This window comes from Drosophila eugracilis, unplaced genomic scaffold, assembly GCF_018153835.1.
Source record: "Drosophila eugracilis isolate 14026-0451.02 unplaced genomic scaffold, ASM1815383v1 contig_1828, whole genome shotgun sequence".
Taxonomy (NCBI): domain Eukaryota; kingdom Metazoa; phylum Arthropoda; class Insecta; order Diptera; family Drosophilidae; genus Drosophila; species Drosophila eugracilis.
Window position 1 is genome coordinate 512,436 of NW_024572675.1, and position 22,695 is coordinate 535,130.

The 22,695-nt window shown below is 43.0% G+C and overlaps 5 protein-coding genes across 7 annotated transcripts; 4 read left to right on the plus strand and 1 right to left on the minus strand.

Annotated features, from left to right (window-relative positions):
- Positions 1-1,725: 1,725 nt before the first annotated feature.
- On the plus strand, positions 1,726-2,563 carry LOC108113405 (ribosomal RNA-processing protein 7 homolog A). Its single transcript, XM_017223960.2, has one exon. The coding sequence runs from the start codon at positions 1,787-1,789 to the stop codon at positions 2,510-2,512; it is 726 nt and encodes a 241-aa protein (XP_017079449.1). The 5' UTR covers positions 1,726-1,786; the 3' UTR covers positions 2,513-2,563.
- Positions 2,564-5,252: 2,689 nt separating this feature from the next.
- Positions 5,253-6,447, minus strand: LOC108113437. The gene is made up of 2 exons (XM_017224004.2): positions 6,127-6,447; positions 5,253-5,726 (listed from the first exon to the last, which is right to left on the minus strand). The coding sequence occupies exons 1-2, from the start codon at positions 6,445-6,447 to the stop codon at positions 5,271-5,273; spliced, it is 777 nt and encodes a 258-aa protein (XP_017079493.1). The 3' UTR covers positions 5,253-5,270.
- A 1,346-nt stretch (positions 6,448-7,793) lies between these two features.
- On the plus strand, positions 7,794-14,964 carry LOC108113435 (homeobox protein H2.0). Its single transcript, XM_017223999.2, has 3 exons — positions 7,794-8,507; positions 13,109-13,596; positions 14,518-14,964. The coding sequence occupies exons 1-3, from the start codon at positions 7,991-7,993 to the stop codon at positions 14,758-14,760; spliced, it is 1,248 nt and encodes a 415-aa protein (XP_017079488.1). The 5' UTR covers positions 7,794-7,990; the 3' UTR covers positions 14,761-14,964.
- Positions 14,965-15,685: 721 nt separating this feature from the next.
- LOC108113433 lies at positions 15,686-16,288 on the plus strand. 2 transcript variants are annotated; one of them, XM_041817704.1, is made up of 3 exons: positions 15,686-15,875; positions 15,940-16,065; positions 16,116-16,288. In XM_041817704.1, exons 1-3 carry the CDS (start codon positions 15,830-15,832, stop codon positions 16,286-16,288), a joined length of 345 nt encoding a protein of 114 aa, XP_041673638.1. In that variant the 5' UTR covers positions 15,686-15,829. The 2 variants fall into 2 exon arrangements, with proteins under 2 accessions (XP_041673638.1, XP_041673637.1); XM_041817703.1 differs by having other exon boundaries at positions 15,686-16,065.
- LOC121529664 (breast cancer anti-estrogen resistance protein 3 homolog) lies at positions 16,288-22,319 on the plus strand. 2 transcript variants are annotated; one of them, XM_017223996.2, is made up of 6 exons: positions 16,288-16,509; positions 17,536-17,893; positions 18,227-19,213; positions 20,499-20,933; positions 21,158-21,564; positions 21,624-22,319. In XM_017223996.2, the coding sequence occupies exons 1-6, from the start codon at positions 16,334-16,336 to the stop codon at positions 21,751-21,753; spliced, it is 2,493 nt and encodes an 830-aa protein (XP_017079485.2). In that variant the 5' UTR covers positions 16,288-16,333; the 3' UTR covers positions 21,754-22,319. The 2 variants fall into 2 exon arrangements, with proteins under 2 accessions (XP_017079485.2, XP_017079484.2); XM_017223995.2 differs by lacking the exon at positions 16,288-16,509 and adding an exon at positions 16,930-17,231.
- Positions 22,320-22,695: the final 376 nt, after the last annotated feature.

Sequence of the window (22,695 nt, forward strand, 5' to 3'; positions counted from 1 at the left end):
ATATTTTATATTTATATTAGGAAAACCGGTAATTAAATTATCCCTTGACAAACTTATTGCAACTATATACACATAGAGAGACAAAGATTTCTTGTTAAATAGACCAGTACTGCAATTTATTTGCAATTACATATCAGATTGTACGATTAAGATTCCCAACTGGTACTAGCACACCGAGCACATTGATAAGTTATGATCTTTGATCCCCTTTTTTCTGTATCCGCAGACCTGTTCAACTAGTTGGACGACAAGACGTGAGTGCACCCCCATGCAGTTTACTTACTTACTTTTTATGACTTAGGACTTACTTTTATATGAAATTATAAAAATTATTTACTGGTAATTTTTATAATTGCCATATTCATTTTTGAAGGCAGTCACTTAAATTACTTAAGTCTGTTGGACAGTCGAAATATTGAATTTGTAAATGAAAGCAACCAGTTTTAACTAATTGCATTAATTGCATAAATTGAAAATTAGTTTTATTACACTAACACTCTACTATCAAACATGCGGCCACAGAAGGATGAGGATAAAGTCCCTTGTCACAAGTGCAAAGTTGCTAATTGAGGTAACTGTCCTCATTCCACAGCATTTTAATTACGCTTGAGGCGAGGTCCACAAAATCAAACCGCATTCAAATTGTATTATTCAATCAGCCCCCAGCTCCCTCGGCGCAAGAAGAGTGGCATTTTGCTAAAACAATGTCAATTGGCATCGCAATTAAGGCCGGTTTGTTAAACAGTTTTGATCAACGAGCTTCATTTTGGATGCCAAATATCTATAATAACTATGCCTAAAACAATTAATTCTGGGTTTTTAATTAATCAGCATCTATTCACGGGGCACAGGACCCTTGGCTATAAACGTGCCTTGCAAACTTCCGCTTTCAGCATGCGGCCTTTAAATAAACGTTGCCGCCGACCGTCGGGTAGTATGGGGATGGACTGAGGACGGTGGGGCCCCGGATGCAGTTGTGGTGTGCAGTTTTTGTGTTCGGACCATTTGACGGACACGTCTACATCCACACATCCTCGAAAGAGGGATATTGCGCAGGACACATGGCGACGAACAAAATCGGACGAATGCCAAATTACGTGCAAAGTTTACAAAAACATTTGGTTTCGTCCAAACTGATGCCGCTTTCGGCTCCTAACTTCCCCCTAAAACTAATGTTGCTTAATTATTCGTAGTTTGCATTCGTACACACAACCACAGTCGGTATGGGTAAAAGGCATTTCCAAAATACCTGCATAACAATAATGTTCGCCTCAACTGAATGGAAATATTTTGACGTCTGTATAAAATTTTTATTTCGTTTTATTCCTTGGAACAATGGCCTGAATTTTATTAATGATCAAGAAGGAATAATAGATATGGAAAGCTGTTCCTTGAGAAAGCCAGAAATAAGTCCGGCAGTTCAAAAGAGTACAAAAGAAAAAAACGACTCCTAAGTTTGAATTTTCCGCTCTTCCCCAGTGCTGCCCATATGGAAGTGATATCGGTCATTCAAGTTCTCCACCTTTTGTGGTACTTTACATTTTTTATTACGTTCAGTATATTTCAATAGGCCGTAAAAGGTGCGCAGTCACACTGGATCACAACGTGTTTACAAACCGCTTAGTTAATTTGCCTTACCTCGAATAACCATAATAAAATGGTTGAACTGGAGGGCTATGTAGGTAAATATCAGACAAGAGATAGCAGTCGCTATTGCTAATTTGTTCGCCTTTCAGCTGTTCCCCTACGCACAACGCCCAAGGCCAAATATTGCCACAGTGTCTACATGCGGGAGCACTTCATCCGCCTGATGGATCCCAACAAGCCCAAAGGTCGCACGCTCTTCTTACTCAACGTGCCGCCCTACGTGACAGAAGAAAGCCTCAAGACAGTCTTCGCCCAGGCGGGTACCATAGAGGCCGTGGAGTTTGCTGCCAAGCCGGGAAAGGATGAGACCATCAAGTGGTACGAGGGCACGGGTGAACCATTCTCCAACAACCGCCCGCCTTTCGTCTTCAAGGTGGCCTACATAGTGTTTCAGAAGAGTAGCAGCATTGGCAAGGCTTTGGCTTTTAAGAGCATCGACCTTTTCAACAGCAGCGGCGAGTGCATCCTTAAAACCGGCATGGAACTCTGGCACGAGGAGTACGAAGGCAACTACCTTCTGAAGGCCCAGAAGGCGAAACTAGAGGTCAGCAAGTATATGGCCGCATATGACAAGATGGAGCGAGCTGCGACTGAAGCGGCAAAGACCGGAGAAGCTGATGCTGACGGATGGGTCACCGTGGGCAAGGAGGGCCGCAACGCAGGCTTCGAGCAGAAGGCCTCTGTGATTGGACGCCTGGAACAAAAAGTGGCCAAGGGAAACAAGACCAAGGAACTGAAAAACTTTTATACCTTCCAGATACGAGAAAGTAAGATGCAGAACATCGTAGAGATGCGCAAGAAATTCGAAGAGGATAAACGAAAGATCGAGCTGCTCAAGCAGTCGCGCCGCTTCAAACCGTTTTAGTCAGTACGCATATGTTAAGCATCGAATAAAACTTCTTTATGATACCAGAAAGACCCGAACTGACCTCTGATAAATTCTCATAAATTCGATGTTGCCATTGACTGCCGGGACCAAATCCTGACCGCGGCCACGACAAAATCCCACAGCAATGCCATAACTTATAACTGAGCGCAGTGAGAGGCATAAAATCTTATAAAAAACGAATAACAAGAAACCTACGTTGGGCATGGAGCTGGGCAGAACAACCACCGAGCTTATTGTGTGATAATCACATATGGTTTATGTTAATTTGAGAAATGATAAAAATATTTCGCTTATCATTTTTAATCATAATCGTCGCTGAGCCGTCGTCGCGGCCGAAATGCGCTCTGGAACTCACTCGCCAGTCGACACAGCACGCGATCTCTCATCTCCGATCCGAGGAAGGCTTTACTGCTGAGCTCAGGGCTGGATTGCCCTGGATTGTTGTTACTAATGTTACTTTTATACCCTTGAAAATGTAATGATTGGGTGAGGTACAATTTATGAAAACTAAAAAGTTGTATTATTTATATTAATAAATATCTTAAGATCTAAACACATTTTATTTTATTTTAATATGTTTGCGCCTTAAAATTAAAATAACAAAAATACTTAGCAAGTGCATTTAAGAAGCCTATAAATTGCAGACGGACAATGATCGTGCATTCTATAAACAAATACATCAACGTATAAAATATTTTAAAGGTGATCTAAAATGATATATGTTTTTTTTAGTCACAAGAATAAGCACTGTTCATAATGGTCGCCATCCATTTACATTGACAATTCGATATCGATTCAATATCGGTATATATTTTCCCAACCCACCAGATAATTTCCTTGTTTCCAAGTCCGCCCCTGGCCTGTGACTAATGTAAGCCGCGTAAGTCTTCGAAACTTTCCAGACCCAACGAAACACGAGATTTGGTGGGGACTTGGGGAGTGAAATACAAACGAGGTACGCGTCGGATAACGCATGCTGACGATGATCGCCGGGTTCCCGAGTCGGCTCGTATCGTCGTTGGGTATGGATATGGGTTGCAGTGGTTGGGGCTTTGACTGTTGTTATTGGTGGCCTACTGTGGAGCCTGGAGACAGCAACACATTCATAATTTCTTCCGATTCGTATCGTTTAAACATTTTAAATTGATTAAAATGCGATAAATCATAATCGCCAACGTCGGCCTGGCCGCAGACACTCTGGAACTTGGAAACTTGGGTCCTCGGAACCCTCCTCCAGACCCGGCCGATGCTCGCGACTATGTCCGGGTGATGGAACGATTTATGCGCCTTGAACATAATAAAGTGTTAACGGAACGAGTTATTAAGGTAGTCTGAATGGGCTTAAGTTAATAAAGGCCAACAACAATTTGCATGGGCAGTGTTGCAGCGTTTCGTTGCCTCGTCTAAGGTTGCATCTAGACGCAGCTGTAGGCCGGGCTCAATCTCGGGTCGGCAATGCTCTCCCACCGATCGACGGACACACATGATGTCGAGAAATATAACATAAGCCGACCACACGTACGTCTCCCATGCCGCACAGCTGGACATCGAGCTCAATCCTCAGTCCTCAGTCCGAGGAAAAGCTAGAACGCCGTGTCTTGTGAGCAGAACAATCAATAAATTTGAACACGTGAGCGGACGGCTCTCGAGAGGAACAGCCCAAAACCCCAAACCCCAAACCCCAAATCCCACAGCAAAAACAGCAACTACAATTCAGAGCGATAAGTGATCAATGCGCAGTGTCGACTGATTGGGCAGACTAAATGATCTAAAGGGTGGGGAAGTGGAAGGTGCGGGATTTCACTTTGGTAGCAACAGAGTCACGTTGAAGCTGCACAGAAAGTGGATTGGTGTACTAAGTATATGCTCTGACTTAAAAGCTTTACCATATGTACGTGGACAAGTTTTCCTGAAATATATAAACAGTGCAGGGTTAATATATACGTTACCCCCTTTGTAGAATAGAAGATAGTAATCAGAGAGTCAAGGATACTTTAATCATTTATTTAATGATAGTTAAATATGCAGAAATAGATTGGTGTCTGTTTACTGGGCTTTAATATTTCCAAGTACATTTTTATCGTACGTTGTGTCCGACTATCGTATATCATTCTTTAGATATAAGATGAAAAATAATCGAATTGTTATTTTTCTTGATACATTGGATCCGGTAATGATAAAGCAACTAAAAAACTTTTATGCAAAGAAGGATTTTATAGATACACTTTGTCGGTTTCTAAAAATTAATACTTACAAACATATGGTTGTACCTTTATAGAGCAGTTGATAGGTAACAATATGAATATATTTTAATTCAAGGCAAGACGCGTTGTTGTCGAAGATATTATGGAGTCTATAATATAGACTGTCAACCAGTTTCAAAATAATTATCCTTGAAGAAATTTACGTCCTCTCTGACCGTAACCAAAATTGTTTAAACAAATTTGAGATATTATTCCGATTTGACTAAGTATTAGCATTTCGATAGATATTAAAAACAAAACAAACAAACTGAAACAAACTTGAGCTGCGCTGGCATATTTAGAATCTGCATTCTTGATTGCAACTCTTCGTTTCTTATAGTTCACAAGATCTATGCGGTTACACCTTTTTTGACTTTGTTTTAAAAATAATTGTAAACTAAGATTTCACAGTTCCCTGTTTAAAAACTATGCAATGTAAACATATAAAATGGATATAACATTCAAAATTATCCCCGCGGTCCCAGAGAGAACTAGTAGCAGTCGCCAAAATGAAACCATGGAGAGTAATTCACATCATCCGTTATTATGGGTTCCCTGCGGGCAGTGGATGGCCCGTAAAGATTGTAGCGCCTGGACCCGGCGACGATCTCACGGTACCGCCTCACTGGAGTCCTGGACATGTGCAGTTCCATCAGATCCCAGTCGTTGACGTCGCGGAACACCGAGCGAATCATGTGCATGCGGCCTAGTAGCTCCGTCTCCCGCAATCCCTCGTACCTCCGCCCAGTGCGGGCACGAAACGTCTTGTAGACCTCGCTTTGCTCCTTAGTCTCTGTTGCCGTCTGGAGCTCCTTGCGGTAGAGCGCTCGAATCCCGCGACCAAGGTGACGAATGTGCTCGAAATTACGAATGTTCAGGGCCACTAGGGACACGGCATCCAAATTGAGGAGCTTGTGACCGTCAATATAGTTTTCACGAAAAGTTTGCTGAAGATAAAGTTAAATTCTAGTAAAAATTCATTTTTTTAATCTTTTTACTTTTTTAAATGATTTTTAAATGTATGGTTCTCGGCATTGATTGTAATAGATGGAACTGAGTGAGATTCATAACCAAATTTGTATCGGGTTTGCAAGAATATTTATTTAATAAGCCTTTAGGGTGATGATTCGTTATTTGGTTCGAACATATTTGTTAGCTTATAAGTTATTTGATTTACCAAATGGTGATCGACTGTCAATTAGATTTAAACTCGCAACTGTGAGTTACTGTGTTAACTGATTTTATTTTCCTTATACTAATATAATTGTACTTGGCGTATTGTCAAAAAAATAAAGTCGTTGAGTTATAGGAACAATATTCCCAGTTACTTAACTCATCCTCGCTCACCTCATACTCGGGATATCCAAAGTTCCGAAGCCAGTCGGTCACGTCGTTGATACTCCACTTAAAGACCTCAGTGCGCGCTTGGGAATCCACGACGGCGGCACAAAGATTGAAGAGGGAGTCCGGTGTAACCTTGAAGGGCAACGGGACGTCCTCCTTGTCGTACTCCACGTCCGGGAACATATAACTTGGATATCGGAAAGAAAACTCCTCCTCATCCTGCGGAGGCTCGCAGATGTCCGGGCTTTCCATGCCACTTGCACTACGCAGCAGTGGTGACGGCATTGACGAAGACGAGGACAAGGACGCAGAGAACGACTCCATTCGAGTGGAAGAAGCGTACTGTTCCCTGACTACAACAATTTGAGTTGCCGCGCAACGTTTCGGTTGCGGTTTCCAACAGTTCCCCAAGAACAAGTGCTGTTCGTGATGTTTACTCACTTTGATTGCCTTTCGCTTCTTTCCCTTTCACCTTTTGTATGCCCTATGATTTATGGGAAAAGCTTACACCTCATGTTAAGTTTAAGAGGTTGCAGACAATAGTCCTGGAAATCGCGATATTCTTACAAATTTTGCTAACATTTTTTTTTTCTCAGATATTTTAAATAAATATAATGCTTATCTCATCACTAAATAAAATTTAAACAACAAGGTTTTCGCAAAAAGCCGTATTTCTTTGGCAGAGGATAAGATGTGTCACTGAGTTCCACTGGGTTTTCCTGGTTCATTTCCTCAAGCTGCATTTGCATATCCGACTGTTTTTGGGTCAATTTGTGGGCTGGCAGTACTAGGGGTTCGCCCTCTGGGGTGGCTATTTGCTGCCGGAAAGTATGCTATTTAAAGGCAGTCACGACAAGATTCCTATTAATAACACGGGCTTCCTTTCGCAATTTTCAGGGTTTCAGTTCAGATTTTTATCCTGATGATCTTTCCGTGCTCTGTTTTGTCTGTCTCCGTCGGGGGATTGTGGCTTGATTTATGACCTCTGGCCCTGTTACCCGATTACCGAGCGGCTTTCAAGCCGCAGATAGCGTAGAGCAGGTGGAGTCGCGGAGATCGCTCAATTCCAGGCCAATTAGGCCCACATTCCTTGAGTGGGAAAGAGAGATGCCGCATAAGCATTGCCAGCATCTTGGCATTGGCTCCGCCCACTGGAACGGATCGCTCGCATTGGCCACGAGTCGCACGCCATGGCCTCTACGCAAGGAACCGGAATTCGCTGGCTGTCTGTGTCTGAGTGGGAGTACGGGAACATATGGAGAAATCGGTAAACAAATCTCAGCAGCGATCGAGGAAACAATCTCCGACAGAGCTAATGACACAGAGGCATGCTTGTGTGTAAACAACCGAACTGAGTAGCAAGTATCCCATCGGTGTGTGGTTACAGTGGGCACAAGACTATGGAAATATGCGTGAGTGAATTTTTTTGATCTGTGCTAAGGACACACCTACAGAAAAAAGATTGAGGCCCAATGAGATACCGAGTTTCGCAGCCTTGCTGGAAAGTATTAGGCACTCAGGAATTCAACGTATAATATGTTTTGTTCGCTTTGAGATTTGCATTTGCCCCACTGTAAACACTAGGAACTCACGATCTCAGCAAGATTTACCCAACTGGTAGGCTGTTCCGCGTTGAATGCGCGAACGGCAATCGATTGTTGGCGGAGAGAGCTCCCTGGCCGGTTCCGATCAGTTCTGAGTGGAATGTCTTGCAAGGCGGTTTAATTGAAGGTGCACAAGCCCTAAGCGCGATCGTACTATAGGCTGCAAGCGACGGTGTTTTGGGAGATGGTAGACCAGACAGTTCGTTAACGGGTGAACAGACTTTTCGGGTTGTGCCAAACGAATAGACCCATATAATCGAGAAATGTTACTACACGAGAGTGCCGCCAGCATGGAACAAAGTATGCCCGAGAACCTCAGCACTCACGTGTACGGGGAGTGTGAAGTGAACTCAGCTCTGACGAACTGTTCTGATTCCGATCCAGTCGAAAGTGATCGGGATCTGCCGACCAAAGACTCCTGCGCTCCGACTGCCATGGTCGGCTCGCCGTCAGCCACCACTAAGAGCACCACCAAAGTCAAGCTGAGTTTCAGTGTGGATCGGCTGCTGGGCTCCGAGCCCGGCGAGTCTGAACGGAAGAGCAATTCGTCGCCTTCGACGAGGTCCTGCTGCGATGGTGGTACCTTTGCCTGCTGCTCGTTTCCGCACTGCTTTAGCCAAGCGAATGCAGAGTCTCGTAAGATTGGACATGCTCCGATCTTCGCAAATGCTGCTCCCACTTCTACGCACCCTTATGTGGCCCTTGACAGACTATATCCTAGCCTGTATATGGATTACAAATCAGTACTGAGACCGACGCCCCTTCGGGCAGCAGAACATGGTAAGAACTAGTAATTGTGAATGTGCATTGTCTCGTTTGCCAGGAAGATGAGCAGAAAAGGGTTAAGGCAGGCAGAGGACTCTTAAGAAATATATACTATAATGTATATTCTATCATCAAGGAGAATAAGTCAGAGCCGAACCAAACCTCTTTAAAAGATCATTCCGTGGGTTCTTGAATGAATGGAGTCGTTAATTACTCTTTAGTCGCTAAAGCCAATATTGTTTTGTACAATGAAAATTTTAAGTCTCTCAATGCAGCGTCTCAACCACGTTCCAAACATACCCTGTAAATACCTGTCTGATAAGGCTTAAGTAATACAATTACACATAATGTATAAAGTATCTGGTAAATAATGATGGAAAATCATCAGAAGTATTTCTCTCTGATCACCCTACTAGGAGCAGCAATAAAAATGATCAAAGCTAATCAAATTTTCCGATTTGTCAATCAATTTGCATTTCGTTCTGCGAAATATTCAGATCTCAGGGAAACGATCAAAAGAATTGGTGGGGCAGATTCGCCACTTGCCTATCAAAGTTTTCCAGCCTTTGTCTTTGTCTGATAATTATTGTGACGATAATTTTGGGCTGGAGTTAAGTTATCGGAATAGGCTCATTGAGAGGGAAAACAGAACTAACAATCCTTGAAGCATAGGTTGAAAATGGGAAACACTCGAAGTTAAAGGCCCCCTAATAAATAATTCTCGCTATTATTTGAATTATAACATGTTCTGTATCCACATTGTGCAATGTTCCTGTGGCCAACTGTTTCCCGCCTCTGGCTCTTGACGAAAACAATCCGTTTGTTGAAATCGACAACCAAATAGCCCAAATGCTTTGGGTATTTGCTTTACTTCCTGCTGTTTCTGTATATATGGGCACGGGGACGACTTCTCATAGTCCGCAGGCTGGGAGCGCACTTTGATCTTGTTTATGTGAAAACAGTGAGAAACATAATCTGTGGATGCTTCGGTTTTCGAATAGAAATTGTTCATTGTTTAACAAGCTGCTTGAATTTCTCCATGACGTTGGCCCACCCTTTTCCTTTTCCCATTCAGTTTTAAACACATTTCTTATCAAGTGGGTGCTAGCAGCCAGGCAGGAGTTGAATTAGACAGGTTCCGTAGACACTTCAATGACCACTCTAAAATTAGTCACACTGCTTGATTCGACAGCAACAGGAGTGTTTAAAAATGTGCCAAAATGTACCCTGTTACCACAGCAAGAATTAAAATTGGCGCCTAACAAAACCGAATTAGACTTCCACATCGGCAGAATATTTGTGAAAATTATCATCAATATTAAACGGTTTTCAAACACATTTGCGGAGGCAATTAGCAAGGCGAATGAATAAATTCGACAATACCTCAATCAGCAAGAGATTGGTAAAAAGAAACAGACTGCCTCCGAAAGGTTTCATCAATCCTATGGCCACCTAAAATAAATTAAACTCAAAGACCAAAGCCGAAAATTAACAACAATTTATGAACAAATTACGAGTCAGTCTTTAAAAATAAACCTCAAGCTCATTCGGAACGTGAAAGCGTTTGTGGAGAAAAGTTTGTTTATTTGCTTGAGCAATTGGCCCGTCATTCATGGGCAGATACAGATAGCTATCCATCTAATTGCCCTCTATAATGAATTGTTCCGATGGAGAAGAGATTAGGAATGGGAAGGTGAGCAGAGGCAGAGTGGGAGCGATAGGTATAGCTGAAAAGAACTTTGGCCTGTGAAGAGACGCGAAGATCTCTGACAGATTGGGCGCCACGGGTCCACCTACTGGGAATCAGCCAATGGGGCTGTGCTGCCGTTTAGGCTAATGACAGGGAATGACTGCCCGATGGATTAACCAAGTGCATGGATGACTGTACGGGTGAAGCTATGCGGTGTTTTGGGGGCCAAGCCAAAGGCTAAGTATTTACACAACCACCCACTGAGGTGGCCTTTCCAGGAGGAGGCTTCTCTGCGGCTGCCTGCCGTGTCCAACCTGCCGGCCCCTGCAGAATTATTTCGTGATGGATTGATTGCATCGGATAGCACATCATAAAATCATGGACCAAGCCAGATCTTTCGGCTTCCTCCGCCGACTATTTGTTGCTGTTTGCCTGTCCCGCCTGGTGATGAGTAGTTTGTTGATTGTTGTTGCTTTTCTGGTTGCCGATCGATCGGCCGACCGATTGATGGAACAGACTATTGTCTGATATGGAAATGCTGTCTGAGCAATAATGCGGCGCCGAGCGTCTAATTAATTAACAATTTATATGTTAATCCAACTGTTAGGTGCACTTTCAAAGAGCTCAAAGATCCCTGATTAATGATCGCCATAAGACGATTTCTTTTGGACCTCTAAAGATGTTTCTCAAATTCCCAACAGCAGGGAGGCCCGCCTGTGGCAATAATAATTACAACGTACTACATTCAAAATTTTCATGTTTTCAATAAGATAAGTCGGTTCCATTTTCTAATATTTGAGGATTAACCTCCGCCTAGCCTCGGAGAAATTTTAACTTTCGGAATATATGTAAATGATTAGTTCGAGACAGAACCCATTTGCTGTTCCCAAGATCAGAATGTTCATAAAGGGAAGAAGCCAGATGGACTTGACTAGATCGACTTGCCTTTTAACTGCAGAAGTAAAAAATAACGATACTTATGTGTAGTTTTGCAAGCAGTTAATTTATTGCACGAATAACTTTGGGTTTGCTGTTTTTCGCCGTGCACTAAGAATTGGAGCAAATGATCTGGTTTTCTGCACCCTGTACTAGTTTATTGGTAGATCTAGTGTGTAAAGTATTACAATTATGGGTTAACTTCAGTTAATAGGGGAGCAAGCAAGCAAGTAGAATCATATTTCCGTTAAGTTATTCAAAGTTATTAGAACTTTCATTTATTTTATAGAAATGATAAGAAACTCAGGTCAAACGAAAAAACAATGCAGTCATGCTGAATGCATGCGGTTATAAATCCTGTATTGGGTAAAGAAGTTTGATTTAAGTGGAATCCTGGAAAAGGTCATTAAATGAACTAGTGACCGGCTTGTCAAACGGGGTGGTCCAGAATTACGGAAACACATGGCCCACTTGGAGCGCACTACTTTACCCAGAAGATCATTCCCAGTTTACCAATAAATAAGACCGGCCGAAAGAAATTCAGCAAGTCGTAAATACCGATATACCGGCAAATAAATCGATCCAACTTAAACATAGCTGCACAATTTACGACTCACAAACGCTTCCTTCTGGGGGTGCATCTGCATCCAGTTGATATAGCACCTAAAAATTATCACAACTCATTAAGATATTTACCGGGCAGCGGGATTGGGCACCCGATATTTACAAATGAATCCAAAAGTCGGCAATAAGTGGACTCGCGCTGTGAGAGAGGGAACCGCAGCTCCCCGCCCACCCTAGAGCTGTTGAAGATCGGTGGAAAGTCATTATAACAAGCCCCGGTGGTTGACACAAACCAAATGCCAAAAAGGCCAATTAAGACGTTATTAGCCTCTGCAGATGCACAGATGCACAGATGCACAGAGGCACCGGTGGCGTTGGCGATGCTGATATAGATGGAGATGCAATTGGGCCTACGAGTACGGAGCCCGTTTCCGCTGCAATGTAAATAGACACGAAACGGTAGATTCTTTTTAAGTAAATAAAACGCTCTATGCGAAAACAATTGGGCGCATGCCGGGAGCACCCAAACAAACCAATTCCACCAGCTCTGCGTTAAGGAGGCAATAAAAAATGCATATGCTAGTTCTCAGTCGGCACAAAAAAGTCCGAAAAAAGGTGGTTTGTATAGTTGGACTAGTCCTGCTTATTGACATAACTTGGACAAAGACAGATCGGTTATGTATTCACTTGTAAATATATTCGCTTAAGGGTCATGGCATGTATTTCAGATATGTTATAATGCATTTTTAAGTGCTACAGGAAAGTCATTTTATTCTGATGATCATGATCATGAAAGCTAAGGCGACTTTAAACTTGCTTTGAGAGAAGTAAATATAGAAAACATTTCTCTGGGTGTACATTCACTCTTCGATATTTTAAAAACATTTAAATTTTAAAAGTAGGAAAGCACTCGGTAGCGACCTCAACCTCGTGTGCCCCATGTCGTGTTCGATTACCCCAAATAATTCTGCTCTCTAGAGATAATTGTTGTTGTTTAGATTCCCGCTTGAGGTAAACAAATTTGTTGCTTCAATGATAATTTCCAATTAAGTGAAAATTTTATTATAAACAAACCGATTTAAATATTTTCGACGTGCATTTTATTGATCGAAATAATTTAGTCAAACAACGAAAACTTCGATTTCATATTTTTTCTGGTAAAAAAATGTTCTTGGACTGCGATAAATGTATCATTTCCTCCGGATACACTATACAACGCCGAGAGAGGATGTGGTCTATAAGTAATGGAGGTTTTCTTATAAAAATAAATAACCGAATGGTTGTGTAAAGGGGCAGCCGGATTCGGAAGAGCAAGCAATTATGTTTTCAACAAAATAAGAGTTATTGCAAATGAGGGATGCCAATCTATACAATCGATCCTCAACTGACCTAACCACCTTTCATCTCAAACTCTACCCCGAAACAGCGTCACCCACTTATCCGACGCTGGCTACAAACGCGCTCCTGCGGTTCCATCAACATCAGAAGCAGCAGCATCAACAGCATCATCATCAACCGCACCACCCAAAACACCTCCATCAGCAGCAAAAGCCCCCGCAACACATCCCGACGACAGCTGCGGGACTGCTGGCGCCCCTTCACAGCCTCACGACCCTTCAGCTGACGCAGCAACAGCGATTTATGGGCAAGACGCAGCAGCAGCTCCTGGACGTTACCCCCACCTCGCCTGCGGGACCCACGTTGCAAAATGGAGGCCACCCGCAACAGGGGAGCGGCAGTACTCCAGGTAACGGTTCCGCCAACAACAATGGAAAGCGCAAGCGCTCGTGGTCTCGGGCCGTCTTCACGAACCTCCAGCGCAAGGGCCTGGAGATTCAGTTCCAGCAACAGAAGTACATCACCAAGCCCGATCGCCGGAAGCTGGCGGCTCGGCTCAACCTCACCGACGCTCAGGTAAGTTAATAATAGAACTCTAAGGATATATAAGTAAATATATATAATATTAATCTCTACTTTCGATTATTTCACCTGACTACATTTCTCCATAAATGTTCCAAAGGTTCTCACCGAAAAGAATTGAAATTTAATTTATTATTATATTGGTTCTGATCAGGAATATATGTATACTTTTTAGGGTCAGAAACGCTTTCTTGTCCCCGTATTATACACAAATTATAAAAGAAATGTCATATTCCCTCTTTCCCCCCATTTCCAGAGAACGATATACGATATGACATCAGTGTATAATTGTAATAGCGCCACCTATTTCACATTTTAATCTCGCGGTGCCGTCCCTGCTTACAAAGTTGGCTGGTAACTGGTTATAAAATACTCTCTGCAAGGAAAACCATTGCTAATTAGAAAAAGGAATGTGCAAGGCACAACAAGATCAATGCAACATATGTAGTTTCTTTATTTTAAGCTAATATTCTTTTATTCAAAATCGCTGTTTTTATGAGCTTCAGAGTGCAATAGCTAGATAATGAAATTACCTGTTACATTCTGTTCAAAGATTGCATTATACCGTTTTACGATACGGACATGGTTGTACCGAACTACATTGAATCTTTAAATGGTTTTAGTAGCAGAGACATGTTTCTTAAGGGGACATTACACATCGGAAGTCAATTATAATCTTCTGGCTCTCAATTTGAAAACAGTACATCTAAAATTTTATATGCTGTGTGCTTAAGTGTTTAAACCGTTTAACAGTACTCGTACTCTTGATCAGCTTAAGCAGACGAATCGATATGTTATAGGATTCTCTCTTTGCTTTCGAGGGGGGAGCGACGGGGGATTATTATTTACTAAATTGAATCTCCTTTATATTTATATATTCATAGATCAATTTTTGTGCTCTTATTTCACCATTAGGTCAAGGTCTGGTTTCAAAACCGTCGCATGAAGTGGCGACACACGCGGGAGAATCTTAAGAGCGGCCAGGAGAAGCAACCAACTGCGGCACCGGGAGCGGGAAGTGCCTTTAAGGCCTCAACGGCCTCGGGAAGCAGTACGCCCCGGGAAACGCTCGACTACAGTTCCGACAGCTGTTCTAGCGTCGATTTGAGCGAACAGGCCGACGACGATGATAGCGTTGAAATAAATGTGGTCGAGTAGAGCTGCCCCCCAAGCTGCTGTCAACTTCGAGTCACACATGTAAAATGCCATGTAGATGTATTTACTAAGATCGTTACTAGCAGTAATGTAGATATATACTGAAACAGCGAATTTAAATTATTTGCAGTTGTAAGGTAAACTAAACGTTCACTTCTACCATATTTATTTTAGAATAACCAACAATAAAATAAAACTTGGTGTAAATTAATTGTTTGATTATTAGCTCTCTATTCTCCCCCCTCCCCCCCTGGTTTCCCAAGCGCGTCGGTATAACAATATCAATACGCAATGCCACTTCCATGCGCAGCGCGGCAGCAACAGAAGGTTTAATTGAGGGAACTCCGCTGCGGTCAGCAGAATATGATCAAGACAACGATAAAAGATACGCCCAGAATGGGCAGAATAAATACGAGCACGGCCAGTTGGTCAAGCGCATGGTGGCTATCCAGGGCGTTGGACCAGGGGCAGAGGTTTGGGGGAGCACCACGTACGGAGAGCAGTAATTAGAAAAACAGTGAGAGCAAATTGTTGTTGCACGACATTGAAGTACTGCTGGCACTGACGATCTATTAAGGGATTTGTTAACTCTTTCAACAACTTTGCCAGTCATTGTTAATATTTATTTATTGCAGCGAAGGAATATATATATTTTTCGTCGAATTAATAGACTAAAGTCCCAGAATTAGGAATTATTAGATTAATAAATCAATTTGTATAATTAAGAATACATTATTCAGGTAATACACGCTCTATTCCTGTTTGTGTTTCGAAACTAATTAATTAATTAAATGACATATTAAAATTAGTTGTATCTAATATTTTTTAACAAATCGTAGACATTTTTGCTAACAATATTCAAAATGATAGAGCATTCAGTCTTCAGTAAATTCATTTAGAACTTTCACTTGGTTGTCGTCTGTTTGGCTTTTATTTGCTCACGTTCAGTTGTTCCACTGAAGCGAAGTGCGCGGTTCAGTTTCAGCTTAGGTGTTGGCCTTGCTACGGATTTCTTTAGCTTACTGATTTGTGCGCGAACCAAGAAGGACTGCTGACACCATGGGTAACACGCATGCCCAGGCCCCTTGAGAACTGTAATGTGTCGAATCGGAGAAGCAGTGAGTAGTGGAACCAAGATCACTTACATCATACATCATGGCCTGTTTTGTAATCGTTTTGAAGGCATTCTGTGGAACTTTCGGTACCCGAGCACAGTGCGTCGTCGCGAGGACCTGGCTGTGATGGTTCACAACTCCAGGATGAGCATAGTCGAATGGTTGGAGCTGTTAGAACTGCAGCAGTACGAAGGTTTGGCTAATAAGCCCACCACGATTGAGACTAAACATCATACCCACCAGGAAACCTTCAAGAGTTCAACGTTGTTGACGACGTAGTGGACATAACAGACAAGGAGCTTAAGCAATGTGGCGTGCGCGGTGCCCATCGACAGAAGATGGTCAATAGTCTGCTAGGAGTCCGTGCCAAGCGGCGCCAATCCATGAATTTAGAAGGCAGGTCACAGGAAGATTAACATATTAAACCCAAATGGCGTAAAAGAAACATCTACCTTCTAGCAATGAGCAGTGCCCCGCGAGCAGTCCCGCTACGTAAGAACTCCTGTCCGTTGGTTTATCTGGGTGAGAGCTCCCCAGATGTAGTGGGAAAAGGCGATAGCGATAGCGGACCTGGCGTGATTATTACAAAAAGCGGAAAGGTTCTTAAGCAACTAACCTTCGACGAAACTGCCACAATGTAAGAAAGCTAGTGTAATACACCTTCCAAGGAAAGGTATTAGGAATACAACCACATGATTCGTAGATGTGAAAGACTTTCCCAACAGATGACTCTATCGAAACTGTAGAAGGTGGCTAACGGCCTGAGGGGTTTCTCATACTTGCGTTTTTTCTTGTTCACTTTGTAAAGTTACATTTAATTCGATTTAATTCTAAAGATGAATCTATCGAGTAATTTTGATGTTTTTTGTGCCTAACGTGCATTTTGTATGAAAACCCTGTCACTTGTCTTCCAATATCCAACATCGTCCACAACATCCACAAAAGTTCCTTTCCACTTTATAGGCAACAATAACATATAGTCTGCGCATGCCCCAGGAATTTCCCAAAGGTTTGCCTGAAGCTGCCTAGGAGTTATAAAACAAAACCCAAAACAAACGGCGTGGAGTATCGTAGTGAACGAAGAACGGGGAACAACCCTTAAAAGTACACCGCTCTGGAGGACATTGCCGTGAACTTTTCAGAGTAGATTTAAGCGGCAAGGAGTCCAGACTACTATACGACGGTCCTGAAACTGCAATCCCTTTAAAGGGTTCGGCAGGGTGAAAAAGAACGCTAGTTATTCCTGAATGGAGTCTTTGAAGTAGTAATAGTTTCTGTTAGGAACCTAGAGGTACAACCGAGGTATCAAGTTAGGGTGTGTCCTGTCCTAAATTTTCTTCTGAAAAATGGACGTAGTAGGTAAGTGATAACTAAGCCAGGACAACATATTTTCCAAAGTCGGAAACCTTTTTTCGGTTTTTTGTTTCAATGCAGTTTTTTCAAGTATGTCTGCAAAATTGGTTTCATTCCACCATTATTGCTAAAACTTGATTTTAACTTTTTGCACTTGAACTTCAAACATATAGTTAGTTGTTCATATACCAAGGACCAAATTCTGCGGGAGCGAATTTCCCTCAAGCCGCTTGTGGGAGGATTGGCCTTTGCTGCCATAAAATTACCCAAAATAAGGAAATTCACACAACCTTCCTATTTATCCTGACAGCTACGAGGCACTGAGGCCGCGATCCAAGTGCAACAGTCCCCATTGGGCCATCGAAGACGGAAAGATGGAGAGCTACGGTAGCAGCAACGCATCTACACCGCTGGCCAACGCCCAGCCTAGTCCCGGCGAGCAACAGGAGGCCATCGCCCTGAAGAAAGCGCTCGAGTGGGAGCTGAGCCTGGACGCCCGCGAGCTGCGCTCCCACGCCTGGTATCATGGAGCCTTGCCCCGCCAACGAGCTGAGGACATAGTGCAGCGCGAGGGCGACTTCCTGGTACGCGACTGTGCCTCCCAGCCGGACAACTACGTGCTGAGCTGCCGCAGCAAGGCAACCGTTTTGCATTTCGTACTTAACAAGGTATGTCCTATATACCAGACTGAACGTTACCAGAAGAAAGAAAGCAAAGAAGAAAGGAGTGTCATAATCAAATGCCCCTATTAAGAAGTGTAACAGAGTACATCTCCCCCTCATCCTTACGATCTAAATGAGGTCAAAATTAGCACGACGTTCTGGAGTTCGATTTGAAACCGTTTCTGGTATCATAACAAAGCTTTTGAGTTTAATAGATAAACTTTTAGTTAACCACAAACTTTATTTGGCTAATGAGGAGTATCTTTAGACGTGGAATAAGCTATAGGGGTGCCTAATTAAGTTATTTCATTTCCTGACTAATTTTCCTATCAATTTCAGTTGGTGCTACAACCGGAGACGGTCTACGAACGGGTTCAGTTCCAATTCGAAGAGGATGCCTTCGACACCGTGCCCGACCTAATAACTTTCTACGTTGGATCCGGAAAGCCCATTTCGTCAGCGTCAGGGGCCCTGATTCAGTTTCCTTGCAATCGCACCTATCCGCTCTCCTTTTACGGCCATAAAATCGTGGGCAACCAGCTTCACACCCAAATGCTGGCAGGCCTTCGAGGTTTGAGTCCTCTTAACTCCCCAATGGGAAGCATTGGGGGAGTGGGTACCGGCATGCCCGGAGCCTTTCGCTTCGATCCGCAGCAGCAACAGCTCTCTCCAATGGCTGGATCACCGGCCAGTCCGCATTGCTCGCCTCCACGGGCGCGAAGAGAGGTTCCTCCGCCGCCGCGGCTGCCCTGTAAGAAGCAACAGCGTTCCCAGAGCCTCACGCCTGCCCAGGCTATGTTGGTCAGCAACATCAATAAGCTTCAGGAACAGCAGCTGCAAATGCAGGAGTTGGAAAACGGCAACGGCAACGGGATGGTCCGCTTTCAGACGATCGCCAGGTGCAACCCGACCAGTGAGCACCACCTAGAGAGCAAGTTCACAACTCACTCACTGCCCAGACCCAATACTTCTGCGGCACAGGCATTGCGGCAGCAAGCAGTGACCCGGATCTCGAGTTTGGTGAGAAACTTCAGTTTGGACTCGCCGGCGGACTCCCGACCGCCCAGCCCGCCGCCCAAGCCGCGCAAGGAACCCATGGCAGCTGTGCTGGCATACCAGGCCAGTGGATCTGATTCTGGCAATGGATCCGGTGACTCGGCCCTAGGGGATGCCTTGGAAGCAAACATACAGCGGGGTGTGATAATCAAGAATCCCCGGTTCATTACGTCCTCGGTCTCTAACGGAACTCTCAAGAGTTTCACGGAGTTTGACGCCCTTGCCGCCGAAGAGGAGCTTTTCACCATGGTCATAGAGGAAGTCAGAACGGTGAGTCTTTAGTGCTTGCTGTCTTTGCCTTAAGTTAAATGAATTATATTATTAAATTAGTATTCGAGTAACGGCTTTCCCACCTATATACCATTAAACTAGCATTACTAGTTGAAATATTAATATTTAATTTTCAGAAATTTCAGGAGAAAAGGAATATTTTTCGACCGCATTACCTATAATAATATATATAATGATCAGGATCAACAGCCGAGTCCATTAACTTAGGTGCATCTTTCCGTCCGTCTGTATGAACGCTGATATCTCAGCTAGTAAAAAAGACAGACAGTAGGGATTGAGGATGTATGGGATTAGGATGATGATTCATCTTCATCTTCTAAAAGTTCATATTTCGGTTTGTTTTTAATAAGATCTGTGGCTTTTCAAAAATTTATTTAACCTGTTTTATATTGTACCATAAGTGGCGCTAGTAAAATTGAACACGGCGGTATTTCCTGCTACCTGCCGCGACTACTGTACTGTTTTACACAATTTTAAAATATTCATTTTGCTAGTGGAAATTCACAAGGCGTCACCTATTGTCGGAGAAAGCATGTCTGGCACTGATAGTGACGTCACTGCCCATGTGAGGTCTTATATCCTAAATTTCTTCATAAATAGCGAAATAATGTTCCAATTTGAAAAATCTTTATTAATCGATAGATATTAACAGAAATAAGTTATGTAAGGTCAATCGAAGGCATTCGTAGTAATACTGTAGACGCCAAAGATTTTCGCAGTTTGTGGGCGTTAGAGTGAGCGTGGCTTGATCGAAACAAAACAATTCGCATTGGGACCACCGGCTTTTGAACTTGGTGGGCGTAAGAGTGGCTGTGGCCGGATAATGGTACCACCATAAGATGCTCTGGCATCCCAAGATTATAAATACTGAATTTCCACTTTCTAGCCTTAATAGTTCCTGAGATTTTCGTTTTTCGTGATTTGTGGGTGTTAGAGTGGGCGTGGGAGGATGCTGAAATAAGATTGCGCTGCGTAGGGACCTCAATGCTTAATCTCAGCTTTGTATCTGTTTTAGTTCCTGAGATCTTAGCGTTCATACGGACAGATGGACAGACGGACATGGCTCAATCGTCTTCGCTATTGATTCTGGTCAAGAATATATATACTTTATAGGGTCGTTAACGCTTCCTTTTACCTGTTACATACTTTTCACCGAATATAATATACCCTTTTACTCTACGAGTAACAGGTATAATAAACAAAACAGTGTACTTTCCCCTCCCTAAGAAATAGAAACACATACAATCAATCGCATCTATTTTAGGCTAGCAAGTTCGACTTCGAAAACTTTGTCACTCTGCTACTGCCCTCTGTGGAGAACAAGCCACTGGACGGCGATGCACTTAACACCTTCAAGATGATGCTTCTGGAGACGGGCCCTAAGCTACTAGCGGAACACATAACCCGAATCGACATCGCCCTGTTTCTGGAGGAGCCGTCAAACGAAGACGACTACTACCTCAGCTGCTCTGGACTTGAGCTGCTGACTCTGCCCCACGGAAAGCTCTTCAGAGAGGACGTAATCGAGAGGACACAGTGCATTAAGCTGATGGTGGCCGTGACAATACTCACCTGTCAAACGGACCTGGACCGGGCCCAGCTCCTCAGTAAATGGATTCAGATTGCAGTGGAGACTAAGACGGCTCTGGGAAACCTATTTGGGTTCTGTGCCATCATGCTGGGACTGTGCATGCAGCAGGTAAATCCAAGTAATTTTTAATATCCATCGTCCATTTTCTTCCCTATCTTAGCGACATGTTGAGGATTTTTATTTAAAGTTTAAGTTGTATTGGTGTAACTATTAATGCAGTCTCTGAACAAAATCGTTTATATTTAAAAGTATTTTCTAGCAAAAAGAAAAAATGTGTTCAAGTATAGATACCGCTTACTCAATTCAGTACTTTACCTACCCGCCTTTTCCAGATTCAGAAGCTCGACCAAGCCTGGCACATCCTTAGGCAACAGTTTACGGACAGCGCCTTTACCTTCGAGGCCAAGTTGCGTCCCACGTTGAGCGTCATGAACGAGGCCTCTAATCCACAGGCCCCAAACACAACCGTACCCCACGTTCTTCTATATGCTCTTCTAATAGATCGACCCGTCATGGACATCATAAACCACTCAAACATTGACGACCGGCCAGCACTGTACCACACCTGTATTGCTCCCTGGGAGTCAAAGGCGGACGACTTTGGCATGTCCATTAATTTCCAGCACCTAGATGCTTCTCGCGGCTTCCTAAGGAACTTGGATTTATATCGAAAGAACGCCAAGATCATTCTTGAGGACGCCAAGCCCAGACTTGATGAACTTCTAGCAGATGCTTTTCGGTAATATAGATAGGTACTGCACTCCCGAGTATCCCTCTAACTCCGTTTGCCCTTTGCAGAACCGAGTTTCATGTAAAGTTCCTATGGGGCAGTTCCGGAGCAACTGCCAAGGCCGAAGATCGTCACAGCAAGCTGGAAAAGGTGCTAACCCTGATGGCCGACAAGTTCTGCATGATGGCCGAACAGTAATCTGAGCAAGCAAGGACATCTACTCTAGTTTCTAGCCGATAACAATCGATTATATTGTAATCATTCGATCACAAATAGCTTTTCCAACTCCTCGTCTTCACCCCACTATCCACCATGTATCTACCCAGACCCTCCGCAAATTTGAATTTCGTGCTGTCTCTACCTCAACCTGAGTGAATATCATTTCAGCAGAAACACAGAAGCACTTTATGTTACAGTTCAAACACGATTTATCCTTAGTTATGTCAAATTTAGAAAAGTATGCAAACGCATGAAGGGCCATGGGAGCCCTACCATTATACGCACATGGGGATGGCTCTTAAAGAGCAATATTACCCTTACGTATTACCGGGTTTGTCACTTACTACCACTTTAAATAACCTATTCTTACAAATAACTTACTCTACTATAGATCAGACAATATACATTAATCAAAACATCATATTTAGCATACTCTCTCACATATTGATATAGGCATAACTCAAAAATGCATGATTTTTGCAATTTTATATATGTAAAGATAACGCTAATAAAGAAATAACTTACCCTGATGGGGGCTATCATAATCTTCCTCGAGTTCCTCGACCTTTTGTTTACAGCTCAAACTATTTTAACTGCTATTGGCGGAATACAACTGACTTAGGAACTGATCGACCCTTTAATTAAATTAAAATTAATATTATTTCTCTCACAATTGGGTACGACAAACCAAGAACCAAGTGTTCAGACTACGAAATACCCACTGATCATACCTCGCATTATATTCTTGGCACCTTTCAAAAAACATATTTACTGAATATATATTGAAATTTGACGATTGCAATTTAAATCAAATTTAATCTTATGGTAGAATGAAAATAAACGGCGCCTTTGCTAGAAAATACAAAGTGAAGGCCAATATATACAAATGACAGGGAAAAGGTAATTCTGCACTTCTGAAGG

Excerpts from the sequence above, each read along its gene's own strand:
- LOC108113405 (XM_017223960.2), top strand. The coding sequence starts at position 1,787 with ATGCGGGAGCACTTCATCCGCCTGATGGATCCCAACAAGCCCAAAGGT.
- LOC108113437 (XM_017224004.2), bottom strand. The coding sequence starts at position 6,447 with ATGGAGTCGTTCTCTGCGTCCTTGTCCTCGTCTTCGTCAATGCCGTCA. Across the intron at positions 5,727-6,126 it reads TTGGATATCCCGAGTATGAG|CAAACTTTTCGTGAAAACTA; the intron begins GTGAGCGAGGAT and ends CTTTATCTTCAG.
- LOC108113435 (XM_017223999.2), top strand. The coding sequence starts at position 7,991 with ATGTTACTACACGAGAGTGCCGCCAGCATGGAACAAAGTATGCCCGAG. Across the intron at positions 8,508-13,108 it reads CCTTCGGGCAGCAGAACATG|CGTCACCCACTTATCCGACG; the intron begins GTAAGAACTAGT and ends ACCCCGAAACAG. Across the intron at positions 13,597-14,517 it reads TCAACCTCACCGACGCTCAG|GTCAAGGTCTGGTTTCAAAA; the intron begins GTAAGTTAATAA and ends TTTCACCATTAG.
- LOC108113433 (XM_041817703.1), top strand. The coding sequence starts at position 15,855 with ATGTGTCGAATCGGAGAAGCAGTGAGTAGTGGAACCAAGATCACTTAC. Across the intron at positions 16,066-16,115 it reads AGAACTGCAGCAGTACGAAG|GAAACCTTCAAGAGTTCAAC; the intron begins GTTTGGCTAATA and ends CATACCCACCAG.
- LOC121529664 (XM_017223996.2), top strand. The coding sequence starts at position 16,334 with ATGAGCAGTGCCCCGCGAGCAGTCCCGCTACGTAAGAACTCCTGTCCG. Across the intron at positions 19,214-20,498 it reads TCATAGAGGAAGTCAGAACG|GCTAGCAAGTTCGACTTCGA; the intron begins GTGAGTCTTTAG and ends CATCTATTTTAG. Across the intron at positions 21,565-21,623 it reads CTTCTAGCAGATGCTTTTCG|AACCGAGTTTCATGTAAAGT; the intron begins GTAATATAGATA and ends TGCCCTTTGCAG.